The sequence below is a fragment of the Lonchura striata genome, chromosome Z (genome assembly GCF_050655825.1).
Source record: "Lonchura striata isolate lonStrDom1 chromosome Z, ASM5065582v1, whole genome shotgun sequence".
Taxonomy (NCBI): Eukaryota; Metazoa; Chordata; class Aves; order Passeriformes; family Estrildidae; genus Lonchura; species Lonchura striata.
In genome coordinates this window covers 60,731,500-60,749,168 of record NC_140740.1, presented here as the reverse complement: position 1 = coordinate 60,749,168, position 17,669 = coordinate 60,731,500, and the positions used below count along the sequence as shown (strand labels likewise).

Here is a 17,669-nt window from a genome sequence, read left to right as displayed (position 1 = left end):
GCTCCAGTCACCTAATCATTTTTGTGATACCCAAGAAACCCATCAATTTTATTTTTCCCAGGACTGTTCATTAGAACAACCCATACATTTTGTCAATCTGAATACTAATTTTATGAAAAATCTCCCTTGAAAGGAGCATTTTGAACTTCATAAAAAGAAACAAAATTTATTCAGTCACAAATGCAATATATTATACTAATATTATAAATAGTCATTTGTATAACAGATACAGCTTCTCACCTTTAAAGTTGAGTAAGTATATGGATAATGATAAGCAAAGTAGCATACGTCATCTTTGTGCTGGAAAGTCACTGTGAATGTAATTGTGTAATAGGATTTCCCTTTCTGGCCCCCAGCAGCAATTGAACTTCTTGAAAAGTGATTCCTAAATCAAAAAATTAAGGTAATATACATATTAGATTATTTCTATATTGTTGATTATTTCTAACACCCATTCTAATGGCCAGAAGGATTTTTAGTGATTGTATTTCTCTTCTATATACATACAGGTTAAATACAGGCTCCCACCAGCTTTAAAGATACTTTATTGTAACAGTGATACACACATTCATTTGCATTGATAAAAGGTGAGCAAACAGAAACAAGCAACAAAATAAAACAAAAAAAAACAAAGCAAAGAGTTACCAACCAAGAAGGATTATATATCGATATGCTGCACCATCTGATCCTGTGTTTTAGAATTCCTCTACAATAATTCCACCACAGATTACAGAAGGTTCATCACAAGGACCATGAGACCAGTATTACTGGAAGTTACTAACAGGATTTCAAGTAAGCATGCATGTATATATTCTCTTAAAAGCTTCCCAGAAACAGTGTCCAATTTCTAAGAAAAGTATAAAATATTAACAGCTTAAATAGCAGTAGTCAGCTTACAAAATGAAATCCTGTATATTTGTATCACATATATTACTCTCTGTAGTAACTCAGAAAAAAAACTTTTCACAACAGAGTAACATAGAACTATCAAATGCAGACAAAAGAACTTCTGCTCAAAGACTGTACCTCTCATTAACCTTCAGTGTAAGATTTTCTGTACGTTTGGTTTGTGCATATACTTACTTGTAGTAACAAATATCTGTCCCAACACGAATCCAACACGGTTGAGAACGTAGTGCTTCCTGAACAGAATACATGAGGGGCTGCATACCTGAAAGAAGAAATGCATGTCACTTTAATGGTAACCATTAAACACAAACATATCAGCAATAATGGACCACATCAACACTTACATACAAGTCTACAAATTACCTCTACTTAATCACTCACTATCAGAGTGCATTTTTCATGAATGTCTGGGTATTGTACTGTGTGCTTTTTAAACCAGATGACAAAAGATTGTTGATTTTCAGAAAATAACAAATAAAGAAAAGAGTAGGACTTTTGGAAGACCAAAATGGAATGTTTAAATGAAAGCTGAGGTTTGCATGAATGGTTGATTACAAGCAGTCCTCAGTTCCACTCCATCCAACTCACACTACAAAAAGGCTTCACAGAGTACACAAAAAGTTGATACTATCATCCATTCATGTAAATAACTGAAAAATAACTGATGTTTCAGTAACTCTTTAAAGTCTGGGTTTTTTGATAGTATACTTACATTGAATACTTGATATGAAGTCAGAGGAGAAAAAATACATAGTAATTGAGTATAATTTATTTATTAGATTTTTAACCAACCACACTGACTGATTCAATCAGTGCATTAAAAAAATAAAAAGAAATTATTAAGTATGCACAACATTAAAAAAAATCTGAACTCACTGATGAAGATTACTATGTAACTTAAAAGCATCTTATTACTGGTCAAACTACCTAGTATTCTGTAATTTTATCAATGTGAATGAAAGTATATAACAAAGGAGAATACAATATTATTCAGTAACAAAAGTTTGAAGCTAAAGGTGGGAGGAGGAATTTCTTCCTTCTTAAAGGACAAATTTTAGAATATACAGCAGGAAAAAAAACAGTTTTAAGTTGAGTGACATACACACTCCCAGACAAAAGGAAGAAAGGTATTTTCAGCCATTTGTAAACGGTTGAGTGAGGCACACACTGCAAACACTACTTAATAGAGACAGAGATGTTCACTTATGAACCCCAGTATTTCAAAGTAGACTTATTTTTCCTTACCATCAATAAGACAAAACTGTTTTGGAATGTCTCCACTTACATTCACATCTACCCCTACGTAGAAATGGATTAATGATGACAACAGTTGCTCTTCTTGATCTGAGTGAATCAACAGGTTTTGTTGTTGTCTTCCCCTGCCCAATGGTCCTAAGACAACCGTAATTGCAGTTACCAGTAAATTTCTTCTGCTTTGGCCTCACAAAACTTCAGTTTAAAAATTGACAGCCCTTGGTTTAAGACGCATTTCTTCTTTTTAACTATGGCTACCAAAATATTTTCTAGCAATACTATTAAAATAAAAAATTTAAACTGACAATACAAATACTGCTAATCCTGTGGAGGAGGGAAGGGAACAGCTGAGTTGACTATCACAGGTATTTTTTAAATATTTCTTCTCAAAGGAAGGGAAACATATCTTACCGTAATTGAACTGACTGTTTGACTTTTCACAGTTGATGATGTTAAACCGGTAACTAGTGCCAGTTTTCATTCCACTGACTTCAAAGTAGAACCATTGATGATAATGATTGCTATTTATATCTGAGTTCAGAATTAGATCATACTCATTTCTGAAAATTAACCAAAACATATCAATGATTGTAAGAAGCAGAAATAAAAAGCCTAAACCATGAAAAGGAGAGTTAAAATATCTTACTTTCTGATCTGAATAACTTTGCGCAGGTTTCCAGATTCAAATTTGGAATTAAACTTCAAAACATCTGCCTCCTCTGGTACAGAACAACTATGAGCAAAAAAAGGGACCAAAATTAATAAGACAAACTTAGCTAAACCAAACAGCTTTATTTTAGTCCTCCTTTATCAATTCAGAAACTAGTTTTTTCCTTCCTCCAAATACTAGATAGCCTAGATAGTAGAAGCACTGCTATGTCAAATCAAACTGAGTATGAAATCTGCTGTAAATATTATGAGTCACATCACAGAAAAAGTATAACTGGCTTAGAGTATTACTTGAATATTGTTTACAGAAAGGTAAAAACTTACCTCAAATTATCAAGGTCATACACAACTCTATCTATAATGTCATTTTGATAAATCAGCCTTTCAATATCTTGACAGATTTTTGTCCTGAAAAAGAAAAGCAGAGTTCTCACTTAAATTGTCACTTACTGTTTCCAATCACAAAATAGGAATTGCCTCATACAGGAAAACTAATGAAGTTGACATAAAGACAGTGGTACAGTTCAGACAGACCTCAGCTTCACCCCCACTTATGTGAGCAAAGTCAAGGTGTATTTAAGTTTAAACACCTGCATTCACAGCTTCCTGAATCCAATATTTGTATGTGAGGGAACTGAGTTTTCATGCACACAACTCACTGGGTTTTATCTGAAGGAAAAATATGCAGTTTCATACTTTATAACAGAAGCAGAAATTACTCAAACATTACTTATGTTAATGCTTTAATACATGACAACACTTGATAATATTAGTAACTTAAATTAATCCTACCATAACCAAAATTAAAGAGTTTTAGGGAGTAGGTTGTACAGTGAGTGTGTTAGTTAACTAGCTCTTCACCTCTGGAGATCTAGGTTCATTTATTGACTATGTAACAAATAAGAAAGAATTATGTGATGTCAGCCAAATGTCAGGTGTGTGCTTATCCAGATCATAAAACCATTGCACAACTGGCAGTATCTAGGTCCTGGCTTGGAAAAGTAAGAATGTGTTGCAGTTCAAGAATGAAATATAGTGGCAGAGCTGTGTGGAAAAGCTTGCACAGCACCTGCAATAAGAAGAAAAGGAGGTAGATTAACAATGAAGAATACAGAAACACAATGGTAAAGTACATTTACTGGAAATTCTCAATTGAATTAAAATAAATACTCTCAACAAATGAGAAGAAGAAGGTAAGTGCACAACTCTAGCACATTGTATTAAATTGAAATTAACTGAAAGAGAAAAGAAGTCACAAGTTCGAATTCAATTTACAATATTGTGACAAGGCTGACTCACCAGAATGAATCTGAATTAGTTCAGCTCAGGACAGAATCACATATTTTTGACCTTATACTTGATCTTAGAAAACTCATTCAATCTTGGCATGTCTCAGCTCTAAAATGCCATAGCACTTCCTAATATCACAGGAGTTTTGCCAAGAAAAAATCCACCAATGAAAATCTATAATAAGTATTTTATAAATAATAACATCATTTAAATACCATTATAATAACCAGTGTAGATGAAAGCAAAGGAAAAATAGATGCTCATGTGAAGTAGTAGCAGTCATTTTCACGTTTTCACGTTCCAAAACATAGAGATAAAATATTTAAAGAAAATTAAAGGAAAAAGAAATCTAGGACCAACACTCTTGATATAAGCCCTGTGCTTAGAGATTACTCCTTTGTGGATCCTGATGATTAGAAAACACTAAAGTGTACAGGAAAAAAACCCCAACCCAACTAAATTTTAAAGGAATAGAAATATCCAAATTTATAGGGTGTTTTATTATATAATAATTTTATTCCTAAAAAGATAGAGTAGTATAAAATACTTCAGCTATGATAAATTTAATTTATCCTAGCAATAATATATTGGTGAGATATTTGGTGATAATTAATTACATGCTACTAAATTTAAAAGAGAAAGAAAAAGTGCTCCAAAGCACAAATTTTAAAATGTTTAATCTGGCACATTGCAAGACTAAAGAAAACCCCAAATCCTACATTGTTCTAATAAAAATAAGAAGAAAATCCACACAAATACCCCACACAATATTTTCTCAAATTACATGGATGGATTAAAGCAACTATTTATTTTCTAAGTAAAACTTACCCAATAAGCAGTAACTAAGTGCTTACATGACAGAGAACATAAATCACACTGAATGTCAAGAGTTAGGACACAGCTTTGCAAAAGACTTTAAAGCTGTTCCATGCCCCCATCCAAACAATTTTTACAATCCACTATAAGTATGAAATCATGAAAATATTATCCCATTTTTAAAAAATTTCTGAGAAGATTTTTATATTGCAGTAACAAGACCAAGTCGTTTGTAGGAAATGGAATTCTTAAAACAGTGTTCCTTTAAAATGTGATGCTGGATTTTTGATTCAAGTTTCTGGTATTTCATTCTTGTTCCCAAAAAACCTCAAAAAGTTACTTTCAACATAAACAATACAATAAAAACAGAACATTTCAAGCTAGATTATACCCTAAAATTATCTTCATGGTCAGCCTTATGTATAAATCGTACAAGATTTATTTTTCCAATGCTTTATATCTAACAACGAGCACTGGAAAGACAAATTGTATCTGACTTCACTCAATTTTTTTATTCAGAGAAATTCAGAATTATTAATTACTATGAAAACATACATAAGGATTTGCAAGATTTGGTTAAATGCAGTTCTTGATTCCTGACTCAAGACTATCTCCCTTCTAAATCAGCTGAATATGTCTAAGAAATAACCTGCTAGGATAGATTCTCCTCTTTCAATACTGAACAATATGTTCATTATGTCATTAGAGTGTTCCAGCACTTGTCATTTTGCTACAAAGATCACTTTTTCATTACTTGTGTCAAACAGCTGAAGGATTTTCATTCAACCTAAAGACACTTAATCTATTAATAATTTTAATATCTAAATATAAATACAAAGAAACTCATTAAGTTGGTTATAGTTATCAATATAAAGGTGAAGGTATTTGGTCTCATAATTAGGCAAGTGGTGAGGTCTCATAGCTCTACATGTTCTGTTAATGTGCTCACATATTGTCTTTACAGTAACTCACTATGTAATATTAGCCAGTTCTTATACCACTTCTGTAAATTATTCTGAAGAATCTCATCATTCTTCGTCATCTATTATCTCTCAATGAAGACATAAAAGAGTGTGTTAATGTTTTTGTAATATATCATTTTGCAGGACCTAACATAAAGTGCATCCTACGCATTTGTTAACTATAAATTCTCTTATACTGTGAACACTAAAGCCAAACACTTCAGTGTAATAATTTTTTAACTTTTTCCACTATGTTTCCCTGAAAGACAGATTTTTAGTTCAGCAGAGAAAAGAGGTAAAGAATCTTTTAATAATTAACTGTCCTATCTTTGCTAAAACCTGAAAGGAACATTCAGATAAGGATTTTTTAGTTTGGTTGGTGGTGGGTTTTGTAGGTTGGTTTGTTATTTTGCAAACTACAGGATTTACTGGGAAAATGATGGGGAGGCAGAAAGGGAGAATATAAACTAAATTTCATTTTTAGAAATTGAATTCCAGAATTAGCAATTACAGAATCAGACTGTGTTCCTCTTTACGACTCAGTACTGATCAATGTATACTCACCTACCTTCATACTGCATGTCACTGGCAACCATTATAGATGCCCAAGTAAGCAGCTATTGTGATTAACAATTGCTTGTTAATCATAGTTAATGTTGGGTGGGACCTCTGGAGATCATCAGGTTAATCTCATCCTAAACACTGTTTCTCAAAGGAATGAAAACAACAACAAAAAAAGGAGTATGGTAACTCACCTCTGCACCCCATATCTCCTTTCCAGAATAGGTTCCTTAAATGGGGGTGGAATATGGCCAAAATAATCTGGATAGGCCACTTCTGAGTATTCCGGAATAGACTTTGTGTTCTTCACCATTTCAAGATAAAGATCACAGTCATGAACTGGTGATACATCAGAAACTTGAAGCATGGTATGCTCTCCTGATGAACTAGATCTAGAATCTTCCTCCTCCTCTGAATCCACTCCAGTGCAGCAGAGTTTTCCCAGCTGGACAGATGATCCTTCAAAAAGACTACCTCCACAGGGTGAAACATGCTCACAGGGTTTACTACAAGCAAGTGTGCTATTGTTAGCTTTACTTTCCTTCTTTACTACACACCCTGTACCATAATATTGATCATTTTTTGCACTATTCTGGAGACTGATTCTGTCCAAGCCTTTCACAATTTCTTGGCTTAGACATTGGCACGATGGAAGCATGTTTCTTTGATCATTTTGCTGATGTAAATTACTGCCTTTCATGTTCTCTTTCTTTGGTAGTTCCAGAAACACTGGCCTTCTATTGTATTCCTCTGTCAATAAAGGATTGCACTCCTTTAAAGCAACTCCTTTTGCTGATGTGCTTGTTTCAGTAGAGTGCTCCTCACTGGCTGTAGGAACAACAATAGGTCCACTCAAATTTGCATCAGGTACAAAAAACTTTGGTTCCTTGGAAACTAAGTCCCATTCCTTAAAAAACAAAGGTGAAAAAAGAATTTAAAATATTATTAACAAAAAACAAACAAACAAAAAAAACCAAAAAAACACAAAACAAAAAACCCCAAATACAACAACAAAAAAACAGTTCCCAAGTTTCATGTATATGAAACACTTGTCTTTCCTTGTTTTAAATGAAATTTAAAAGGTGACAGCTGCTATAAGGCATCAGAGCAATGAAGTTTGTCTTTTGCATCAGAACAACGAGTTTGTCTTTTACAAGAAGGCCTTAAAGCAATAACAAGCAGTTAATTAAAAACAAAGTATAAAGTCAATGTAATTACCTACCTATTTTAACTACCTATTTTAAGTAGGTGCACAGCATTAAAGAAGATGCCTAATACAATTAAGCGTTCTCAGAAATCTCATATTCTTCTTCACTATTTTACTTGCTGCTGTATACAATTAATCAGACATCAGAAAACAGTTTTCCTTTATATCTACCCAGTGAACCCCTTTCTCAGTAAGAGTGAAGCAACCATTATACCTAACCAAATAATTTATGATAAAGTAGTCCCATATGTAGGTCCAGAACTGCAGACCCCTGATTCTTGGCTAGAGGAACTATCCACCCAAAAAAGAACATCGAAGTATATTCCAGAGTCAACCTGACATGGCCAGAAATGTCCTGAGAACAATATACTTTACCTGAAAGTTTTCTGAAAGTTCTGGGAAAAATTGCTCATACATTTTCAGTTCTTCTATGGGTCTTCCCAATTCCTGTCTAGGTTTCAGTTTATTGATATCAGTCTCAATATCTTCATTCTGAAAGATCACCAGAACAAATTAATCTTGCATCCAAAATTAATGAACTCCTGCACATTAATCTGAAACATTCACCTTTACTCCTGATACAGCCATGCTTTAAAAGACAAAATACCACTATTTCAAAAGTAGCTGAACTGCAGCCTTCACCATGAAGATTTAGACTGCTCAGTATTCTTAGTAGGCCTACATCTCCATTACAACAGCAATATTACAAACATCTCAGTTTTCTTGCTTTCATCCAATCTTATTATACACAGATATCAGATTTTACATGAAATCCGTGCCTATTCCCAGCACAGAACTTGGAATGTGAAGACTTCACCTGATTGAAGTGACAAAGCAATACTGCTTCTATAGAAGATACTTCCTCCATCAGGGCTCATGAGATCCTTGAATATAATATGTTTTTCCAGTTCATGGATAGACAATTCTATTAACTCCTAAATACACATAACACAAAAATATAGAATAAGGCAGCTCTGACTAAATACCCATCCATGTCCCAGCTGGCAGCTAGAGAAAGGAGAATACCTTCCCTAAGTGGGACAACAGTTTAAGGTATGATGTCTACCTCTATAGCTGGCTGAACTTCAGCTACCTTGCTGAAATACTGATCTAGTCAATCCCAATCCAGAATGCTGGAAAAATGTTAGAGCAGCTCCTACATATGGACCAATTTATGTGAGAAAAGAAGGCTGATAAAAGTACAAGCTGGGAAAAGAACACTGCTAAAGGAGTGGTTCTGTTCTGTGGTTCTGTTCCACTGCACTCCAGATACATCACATGTGAAGCCATCAAATATTGACAAAAATTCTGAAGCAATCTGAACAAGAATGGTTGACATTTTCAAGTAGCACCCACCTTCTTTAAGTTTCTGAAGATTTTTTAATTTTAGAAATTGCCCTGAAAACCTCCTCAAACTGCTTCTAACACTTAAAATTGTGCTTATATACCAGATTCAAGCAACTTTAATAAAAAAATGCTATATGTGACTTTGCCAATTAATTTTGTCTCTACCAACCTTAAAACATTGGTCCTTGTCATCATCAATTTCAGTTTCAATTTCTGATTCTGTTTCAGCATCATCGTTATCATCACTTTCATCTACGACATCATCCACTACGATACAAAAAGGTTTTGTAAGGCAGATTATACATTTAATCCAGTTATACATGCTCAAAGATTTTCGATGCTTCGTGTTTTTCTTTTTCACGTACTCCTTGAAAAAAATGTGAAAACCAACTAGTAAACTAGTGCTGGAGGGTTTTGTTAAGTTTTCTCTGTTTTCCATGCAGAAAATTTGCTGATTGTCATTAAAAGGCTCATTTAGTGGTTTACAAATTATGCTGATTTTCTAGTGTACTCAGAATGACTACATGTACTGCTTTTACAATACTATCTATACAAGATTGTACTTTTAATAAATCCAGACCTCTACCCACCCCCTAACATTCTATATGTCTTTTAATATAGAACTTCTTCCTTTTAAAGCACTATGTATCCTATTTCCTTTAGGTTTTTCACTTCTTTTTATAACAGGTAACAAAACTATTAAAAAATCATATCATTAGTTCACTTTAGTAAACTAAGACATTTCTAAACAGGTACTATACAGTACCAATTTACTGTATTAAGCAGAGACTTAGTTTCTCTGGGTTTTGAAACACACTTCTAAATCTATTTCTACTTTGAAAACAAAACATAAACAATCTTTGAATTACTGGAGTCTGACCCACATGAACCCCAAAAGGATAGCTTACTTTCAGACTATAGATCACATTTTGTTTCAGGAGATATCATGAATAAAAGATATTAATAAGATGACTTTGACCCTTCATTTCAGATTAACTTTCTGAGAGCAACTTCATTAGTTGCTTACCAGGTCTGAAGCTGTTTCACTTTATTGGAATATGTATTAATCACCTGAAAATAATGAAAGGTGTTCACAATGGGATGAATCAATTTTCTACAAAGAACCATATAAATGCTTTGCAGTACAGTGTTTTCTAAGAAACTGCAACAGTCCAAGAAAGCAGCTCTACTTTCTTACCATGCTAATGAAGGAATAACCACAATAACATATAAAAGCCAGTTCTTCAAATGGCAAACATTAATCTAAACTCATCACATCCTAATTTATCAAAGTAACAAAAAGAAAGGAAGGGATACAAGCTCCTGTTAGACAGGACGTACACTACAACACATTCCACATAGGAGAATGTATATGCTATATGAGTTGAAAGGAGATACCATTTAAGTTTGAATACAGCCTGTTCTTTACACTTCAGTTTTGTGAACATCATCTTTTAGACCTTGTTCCTCTTTTATTTTCTAACCACATATGTCTGGACAAAATTTCTATCAGGAAAGTGCAATTGATTCCACTTTCTTCAAGACAAAATTAAGACATACTCAAAGTACTACAAAATCACATACCATCAGGAGGCAAATTGTACAGCTGAGCCACAGGACCACTGGCAGGAATAACTGGGAGTTGGAAATGGAAAGCACTTTTAATAGTTGGTAAAGGAAGACGATTTTTGGGAAAACATTTTCTCATTATCAGGCTGGATATATTGACGAGAGGATCAAGAGTTCTTACTGCAAGGCACTCCTGTTAACAGGAAAATAAAGAAAAGTATTTCTCAAATTGAAAGTCAAACTACATTTATATAATATTTACAAAAAAATTTGTTCATGTCTTCTTTGAAGGACAGAAAAACTTCTAGCAACTCAAATTCACCTTATTTAAAAATACAAACTTCCCCATAGAAAGACATTTTCACCCCCTCTTTTTAAAAACTAAGTTCAACCACCCCTCACAGAGATAGCCATATCAAAATAACAGCCAATACAAATTTAATTCTATGCTCTTTCAATGTTTCAATGGGGTACAGAATATCATCCTTATTCCCATAATCAGGAATGACCATGGATCTCATAAAAGAAATATGACAAACTTGAGGTCATAGCTAAAAAGGCAAAAACAACAACATAAAAAAAACCCTATCAGGATACTTACCTGTGAAGTGTTGTAAAGAATTTTCATCCCATTAGCATCAAGAAATGCTTTTCTTCCCAGTTTGATATTTGTAACACTTTTAATGCACTGTAACACTCCTTTACGTATCAGCATGTATCTGTGTCGACTATCATGACGGTGCCAATCAACATAAATCGTTATAAGCACCTGCACATATCCTCTGTCTACTGCTCTCCTGGCATTTGTTTCTTTGCAAAAAAAGTTATAAAAAAAGAAAATTAAAATTGCCCAGTGACTTCAATATTATTTTCAAATTTTACTTTCAATATTTAGATTATTCTTTTTATCCAAGTAACAGAATTGTTTCAGTTTCAGTAGTATTTTAGCCACCCTTAGCAGTGTTTTACATCAACCTAAACAGAAATGACTGGAAAACTAAGACCAGTAGCTTAAACCTCATTCTTGGAACATTTCACGTAATTTTCATGGTTTATTAGAAGAATAGCATGCATTACACTTAAAAGGCAATTTTAAGATGCTGTCACCCAGTAAATTAAAAACCAAAAATATTTCTACAAACCATATCTATCACTATCTACACACACTGTCCAGATACAAGATTTGAAACAAACTTCACTTCAATCCATATAGTTTTACAAATATCACTCAAATTTCATAAGCTAAAAGTATTTCTACCCCAAATACTGGGGAATCAGTACGACAGCTGACATACATATATACTAGACTAATGTTATTATGAAAATACTTTAATTATATAAAGTATATGAAGGTACAAGTTAAAACCACTATGGAGAAGACATCCCTAAATAAATGAACAAGACCTCCTGCTTTAAAGACATACCTTTTAAATACCTCATTTTCCTCCCCAGTGTTAAAGTTTAACTGCCAATTTATAAAATGGAATACTGACAATAATTTGGAAATATTTCTTTCCCTAAACTTCCCAATAAGAAATTGCAAAATTCATAAATACACAAACCTGTAAGACCAAGGTAACACACTGAATAAACATGAATAAATTCAGCATCCTGTGATAGTCAGTACAGAAATTTCTCACCATTTGTTTGAAATGGTTTTCTGCAAATCTCATCACATCTTGATTCTTTTACAGCCCCACTAAAACTACTATGACTGCTATTGCTTTAACACAACTCTTTAGAGAAAATGATTTTTTAATTCCTTGCTAGTTACAATGTTGATTCAAAATCTGAAAAGATGACATTGCGAAGATCAATTGCTGCTGGCTGAGACAGTCCATATCTGGAAACACACCATTGGTTTTATTACCTTTAATTCCACTTAATGAGCATCACTGACAGATTTGTTATTGGGACCCAAGTCCTAATTATTCAGGAAGGTACTGAAGAATACCTGTATGTTCCCTAGGCATCCAACAGATATTTTCAGATGTATGTGTAAAAAAGATGAACAGGAGTTAAGCTATAGACATCTATTACTGAATGGCTGAGGTGAGTGAAGGTAAAAAGGTATTTGTCCACCTTGGACCTAGATCAGTTCTGCAGAAGTAGTCCAGCCTTTCTGCTGGTGAAACACTAACCAAGTATTAAACATTCATGTATATACAACATAAATAAAGCATCAGAAACTGCAGATGAAACTTATTTCTAGATTTCCTAGCCTTATTTTTGTTTTGGCCACCAACTTAATGTTTAGTTTTACTCTGTCCATACATACACACACCCCCATTATAGCTCAAGTAGACATTTTCTTGTAGTCAAACACTTACTTGATTTTAGCAATGCAGCAAGTGTGTCTAAAGCAACCCTGTCAACATAACAAGAAAAGTCAAAACAGCAACCAACCAGTAAGCTTAATCTACAACACTGTAAAACTATACAAATTATTTACTGCTTACAGACTTATAAAGAGTCTAACTGCATGATTTCCTGGTTGCACTGTAGCACAGACTTCACTTTCATATTGCTAAAAGATCATGTATTTGAAGTCTGATGACAAAACTTAAAAATATCAATGCAACATCTATACAAACTTCCCACTTTCCACTGTGACAATGTAATGTTTATGACTGACACTCACTGGTTGTGATATTGTGAAATTCATGTCTTTGTTAGCAGTAGAACAAGTACTTCCACAAAGTAAAGGACATTATTAAAGAAAACTGTAGGTCAATAACAGCAGGCAGTATATGAATATATTAAGAAGAAATGCCCATCAATCTGTACTACAACACAAGATGGACAGCATGAGATTTTTCTTGTACCCAAAGATCTTCCCTCAATTCAACTATGCAACTGCAAAATGTATATACTTATTTTTCACATCTTTGTGAAGATCTTAAACCATAAACAAGGATATGATGATTAGTCACATCATAGAATAGCACGTTCATATGTGGAATTTTAGCTGAGCATTAAAGGAACAGGATCTGTTTTTTGAAGCCTACTCCTGTGATCACATAACACTATTTCTTTTTTAACAAAGTTAGAATATGCACAATATGAGATTAATACTTTGCTAATCAGATGAAAACTTTAGTTTTCCACTGGTATGTACTTCAAAAAGGTGGAGTATATAAAGAAAGGATTATTCAGTTACATCCACTTGGGTATTTTTTAACCATACATTCACCCAAAAAACCCAATCCAAATAAAAAAAAAACAAACCAAACAAAAAAGCCTGAAATGTACAAACACCACCAGAGTGGGAATCTAAAGTCACCATTTTCACTTACACATTGAATTTTAATTTTTTTAACATAATAGCCTACAAGACAGTAATTGCTAAGGCTTTCTATTCTGTTTTATGTTCTTCCTCCAGATGTCTATTTGTTTTGCAGAAAAATGGAAAAAAAATTCTATTATCAAGCAAAAGAGACAGTGTCACATTAAAAGCACAAAGCAGATAATTGAATAAGGTGAACTAGAAGAGGCACACAAGGATCATCAAGTCCAACTCATGGCCTTGCACAGCACCACTCCCAAGAGTCACATCCTGTGCCTGAGAGCATTGTCTAAATGCTCTTGAACTATGTCAGGCTTGGTGTTGTAGAAACAAACTGAAAAATGATGGGATTGTCTTGATCTGCTTGTTATGATTTGGAGTTAACCACTGTACAGTTTCCATGCAGGAATATTAGAGATAAAAAATAATGTATATTATTTTACGAGTACTGCAAATACACATTCAAGTGTTTTGTGTTACTCTACTGGGAAAAAATAAATTCTCTCATATTTGTGATACTCCTTCCCATCACCCTTCACTTTAATCTTCAAATATTAATTGCATTTGATTTCTCCAATACGGTTTTTCTTTTACAAGTAAGTTTTGAAAAAACATACAAGGTTTTACCATATAGTATATCAATGAAATCTTACTTACTTCATAAGGCTAGTATTCCTTTTACTAAAAGGGCCAATAATCTTAAACATCAGTTCTACTACTCCATTCTTTCCCAGAGATACTGCATTTACAGCTGGAAGTTAAAAGCAATCCATTTTAATACAATGCAGTAAGAAAGGCAGAAGAAAATGATCCATATACTCAAAACTAAAATTCACACAAGTTAATTTCGAAGTACAACAAATGCTAGACATTTTAGTCCTTTAAGACATACAGTGACAAGCAGACACTACTCTACACATAAATAGCATGATAACCCAATCCTGATAAAACTTGGAGAAGAAGAAAACTTAATTATTACTTTACAAATAAAACCACATACTACTTCCAATGCAGGTTTCTGCTATCTTTGGTATTAAGATACGGGACAAAACAAATTTTCTTTACAGAAATTCAGTTTATTGAAACTGCAGGTTTTCTAAAATTTCAGGTTTTATGACTTGCTGTCATAGAACATGACTGTGATTTGGACAAACAGGTATATTCACCATGATTTGAAATCCAAGAATGCTATTAAATTAAAAAATGCCAATTGATATAGCTTTCCTGAACTGCATGTTCTGAATATATGTTCTCAGAAAAAAAATTATAAAAGTAATCTATTTGAATGGGAGCAAATGAAAGGAAATTATGCTAAGACAAATTTTGGAGAAATATGTGCTTAAAGTATATGTTTGAAGTTCAACAGCCAACTGAAAATACAAACTGCTGACACAGACACAGCAATTCCATTCCTGACTAAGTTTAGCAATATATTCTCCTAGCAAACTAGGAAGAGAGCAACTAAGAATTACTTCAATATAATAAATGCTGTCATCACTGTAGAATTTAGCACGTGAACACAAGCGGCAGTTTCATCATCATTAGCAGCAACATCATACCAGAATCTAAGTCAAGTTAGGACTTACTCTAATAGTAACTTTATACAAACTTGGAAAACTACTACTCATCAGAAAATTATAAACTACTACTTTCTTTTTATATAGAGTGAGAAATACAGAAAACCAGAACTGATCTAAGAAGTCAAATTAGAGACTGAGTCCATTTTGAAAATGAAGTAAGTTTTCAGATAAGCAATGTAACTATCTGTATTAGACTTTTCATTTTAGGAGTATTTCACCTCCTTATCAGACAGCTCAAAAGAAATAAAGCTTCCATGTTTTGAAACTACTAGGGCTTTATGAATTATTGTTCCTCATGTGAATGACCTGAAAACAATCTTACAATCTATCAAATCAATTCTCTGAGGGGGATCATGGCCATGTTTTAAATTTCTTGCACATAAATAAGAAGATTAACAACCATTTCAAGCTCAAATGAAAAAAAATAAGAGCTTCTAACTGACAGTTGAGATACAGAAAAAACCTCACTATCTTCATCAACTTCCTACTGCCTGCCCTAACAACTAGGCTGTTGTGGAAGAATATTATTCTGATAGTGGAGAATGAAGCTCTTGAATAAAAGGAATAAGGAAAGGGTTTAATTAAGAAATAATTAGGTGAAATTTATATATTTTCTGTGTTAATCAAGTTTTAAATTGGTAATAAAGAAATTAATATAACATCAGAAATAAAAAACATGAGAATGAATAACAGAGTAATTATTTATTTCTAAGTGCTTCTGCAAGCAAAATGTTAGCATTTCTAATTTAGAGCTTTAAACATCAGCATTTATGCAAATTAGATGGCTCAAAATTCCACACACTCAATAGCACTGATCAAAAATAAATTTTTTCTAGAATTTAAGCATTTTCAGGATATAAGAAGAAAATCCTCAGAAAAAAATAGTTTAAATAACTAATATTAAAAATGCACTCAGAGTTGATATTTTAACCTTATCTAGATAAAAAGCTTTATTCACATAGGAAAGAAAATAATTTTCTGCAATACTTACAGTTGGTTGAATAAACTCTTAATACTTGAAGACATGGCAATACTAGCCTGTGGTTCTGCAAATTATGCTTCACTAAATTCAATGATATGTTTAGGACACCATTTATTCTTGCTTTCATGCCAATCTTCTTGTCTGACATCAAAGAAATACAAGACAAATCACACTGACTTTGAAATTGTTAAAAAAATAGAAGTTAAATTACTGAACTCTTTCTACTGATGTCAACTCTGCTTATCTACTTCCCACCAATCTTTCCTCCCCTCTGATTGCTTCAATTTATTTTTTTTCTACTCTACCAATTCTGAGTATGTGGATGCTTACACCATAACAGAAAAAAATTATTAAGTTTCAATCATAAAACTGTAGTTATTAAGCCATAATATCACCTTTTGGACCAATTTTTGCAAGAAGAGTATGAAGAAGCACCATTAGTTCTTCATTTGGTGGAGAGGCTTTGCTGGAAGTCAAAAGCAGCTGTAACAAGATCTGTGTCCCGCCTTTGGTGACTAAGACACTCGCTCTCCGACCACCACCTAGAAATTAAAACTGAACTGATGCATCTAAGGCCAAAGAATAATTAAATTTCTAAGATACAGTTATAATGAAGTCTTTAGAACAGCAGTATTTTCTTTATATATGACTGCACTATGCAAGAGCATGCTAGACTTACACTAACAGCAACAAATTATTGTGTAGGATTATTAAAAAGGTAACTTCAGGCTTTACATTCTTTTAATTCTGCATATGCTTCAGTAATCAACAACAAAAACCAAAATACTGATCCTTTATGAAAAGCCCAACAACAATAAAAATTAACTATAGAAAACAAAAAAAATCTGAAAAAGCAAGCATAAATATATATTACTCCTTAATAAAAACTTACCAACTGAGACTATCTCAATGAGAATATTCAATATATTTAGAATAGTTTGAGGATCTCTTGTATTCTGCAATAAAAAAGAGATCTGTGTTTAACATAGCAGGCTAATAACATTTTGGATACTTAAAGATAGGAGGACTTGCCACCACAAAATAAAATAGAACTTCAGAACATAGCAACCACCCTACTAACCAGTCCAAATTAACCACAAAACCAATAAAAACAGACTTTGTAGTATGGTACATCAATTAGAACTAATAGATGACAAGCAATTTCTTAAAATATCTAAAATATAAGGGAGATAAATTCACAAGTAGATTACTTAAAGATGGTATCTATTCATAACAG

The 17,669-nt window shown here is 33.0% G+C and overlaps 1 protein-coding gene across 9 annotated transcripts in view; it reads right to left on the bottom strand.

The window, feature by feature from the left end:
- The window catches only part of AGTPBP1 (ATP/GTP binding carboxypeptidase 1), a 65,667-nt gene that overhangs the window by 30,091 nt on the left and 17,907 nt on the right, over positions 1 to 17,669 (bottom strand). For 6 of the 9 annotated variants that reach the window (XR_014951403.1, XR_014951402.1, XR_014951400.1 and 3 more), the window contains 15 exons: positions 17,325 to 17,388; positions 16,828 to 16,974; positions 16,442 to 16,573; positions 14,528 to 14,621; positions 12,915 to 12,952; positions 11,186 to 11,394; positions 10,600 to 10,777; positions 9,185 to 9,282; positions 8,044 to 8,160; positions 6,656 to 7,368; positions 3,157 to 3,240; positions 2,810 to 2,896; positions 2,575 to 2,723; positions 1,084 to 1,171; positions 241 to 385 (listed from right to left, as the gene is read on the bottom strand). Coding sequence is in view for 5 of the 9 variants with exons in the window: in XM_021534418.4 (XP_021390093.3) it covers positions 241 to 385; positions 1,084 to 1,171; positions 2,575 to 2,723; positions 2,810 to 2,896; positions 3,157 to 3,240; positions 6,656 to 7,368; positions 8,044 to 8,160; positions 9,185 to 9,282; positions 10,600 to 10,777; positions 11,186 to 11,394; positions 12,915 to 12,952; positions 14,528 to 14,621; positions 16,442 to 16,573; positions 16,828 to 16,974; positions 17,325 to 17,388 (2,343 nt within the window). In the remaining 4 variants the exon portion in view is untranslated. Of the gene's footprint in view, positions 1 to 240; positions 386 to 1,083; positions 1,172 to 2,574; positions 2,724 to 2,809; positions 2,897 to 3,156; positions 3,241 to 6,655; positions 7,369 to 8,043; positions 8,161 to 9,184; positions 9,283 to 10,599; positions 10,778 to 11,185; positions 11,395 to 12,914; positions 12,953 to 14,527; positions 14,622 to 16,441; positions 16,574 to 16,827; positions 16,988 to 17,324; positions 17,389 to 17,669 lie in introns of all 9 variants that reach the window. The other 3 variants (XM_085567063.1, XM_085567062.1, XM_085567064.1) reach the window with 2 other exon arrangements.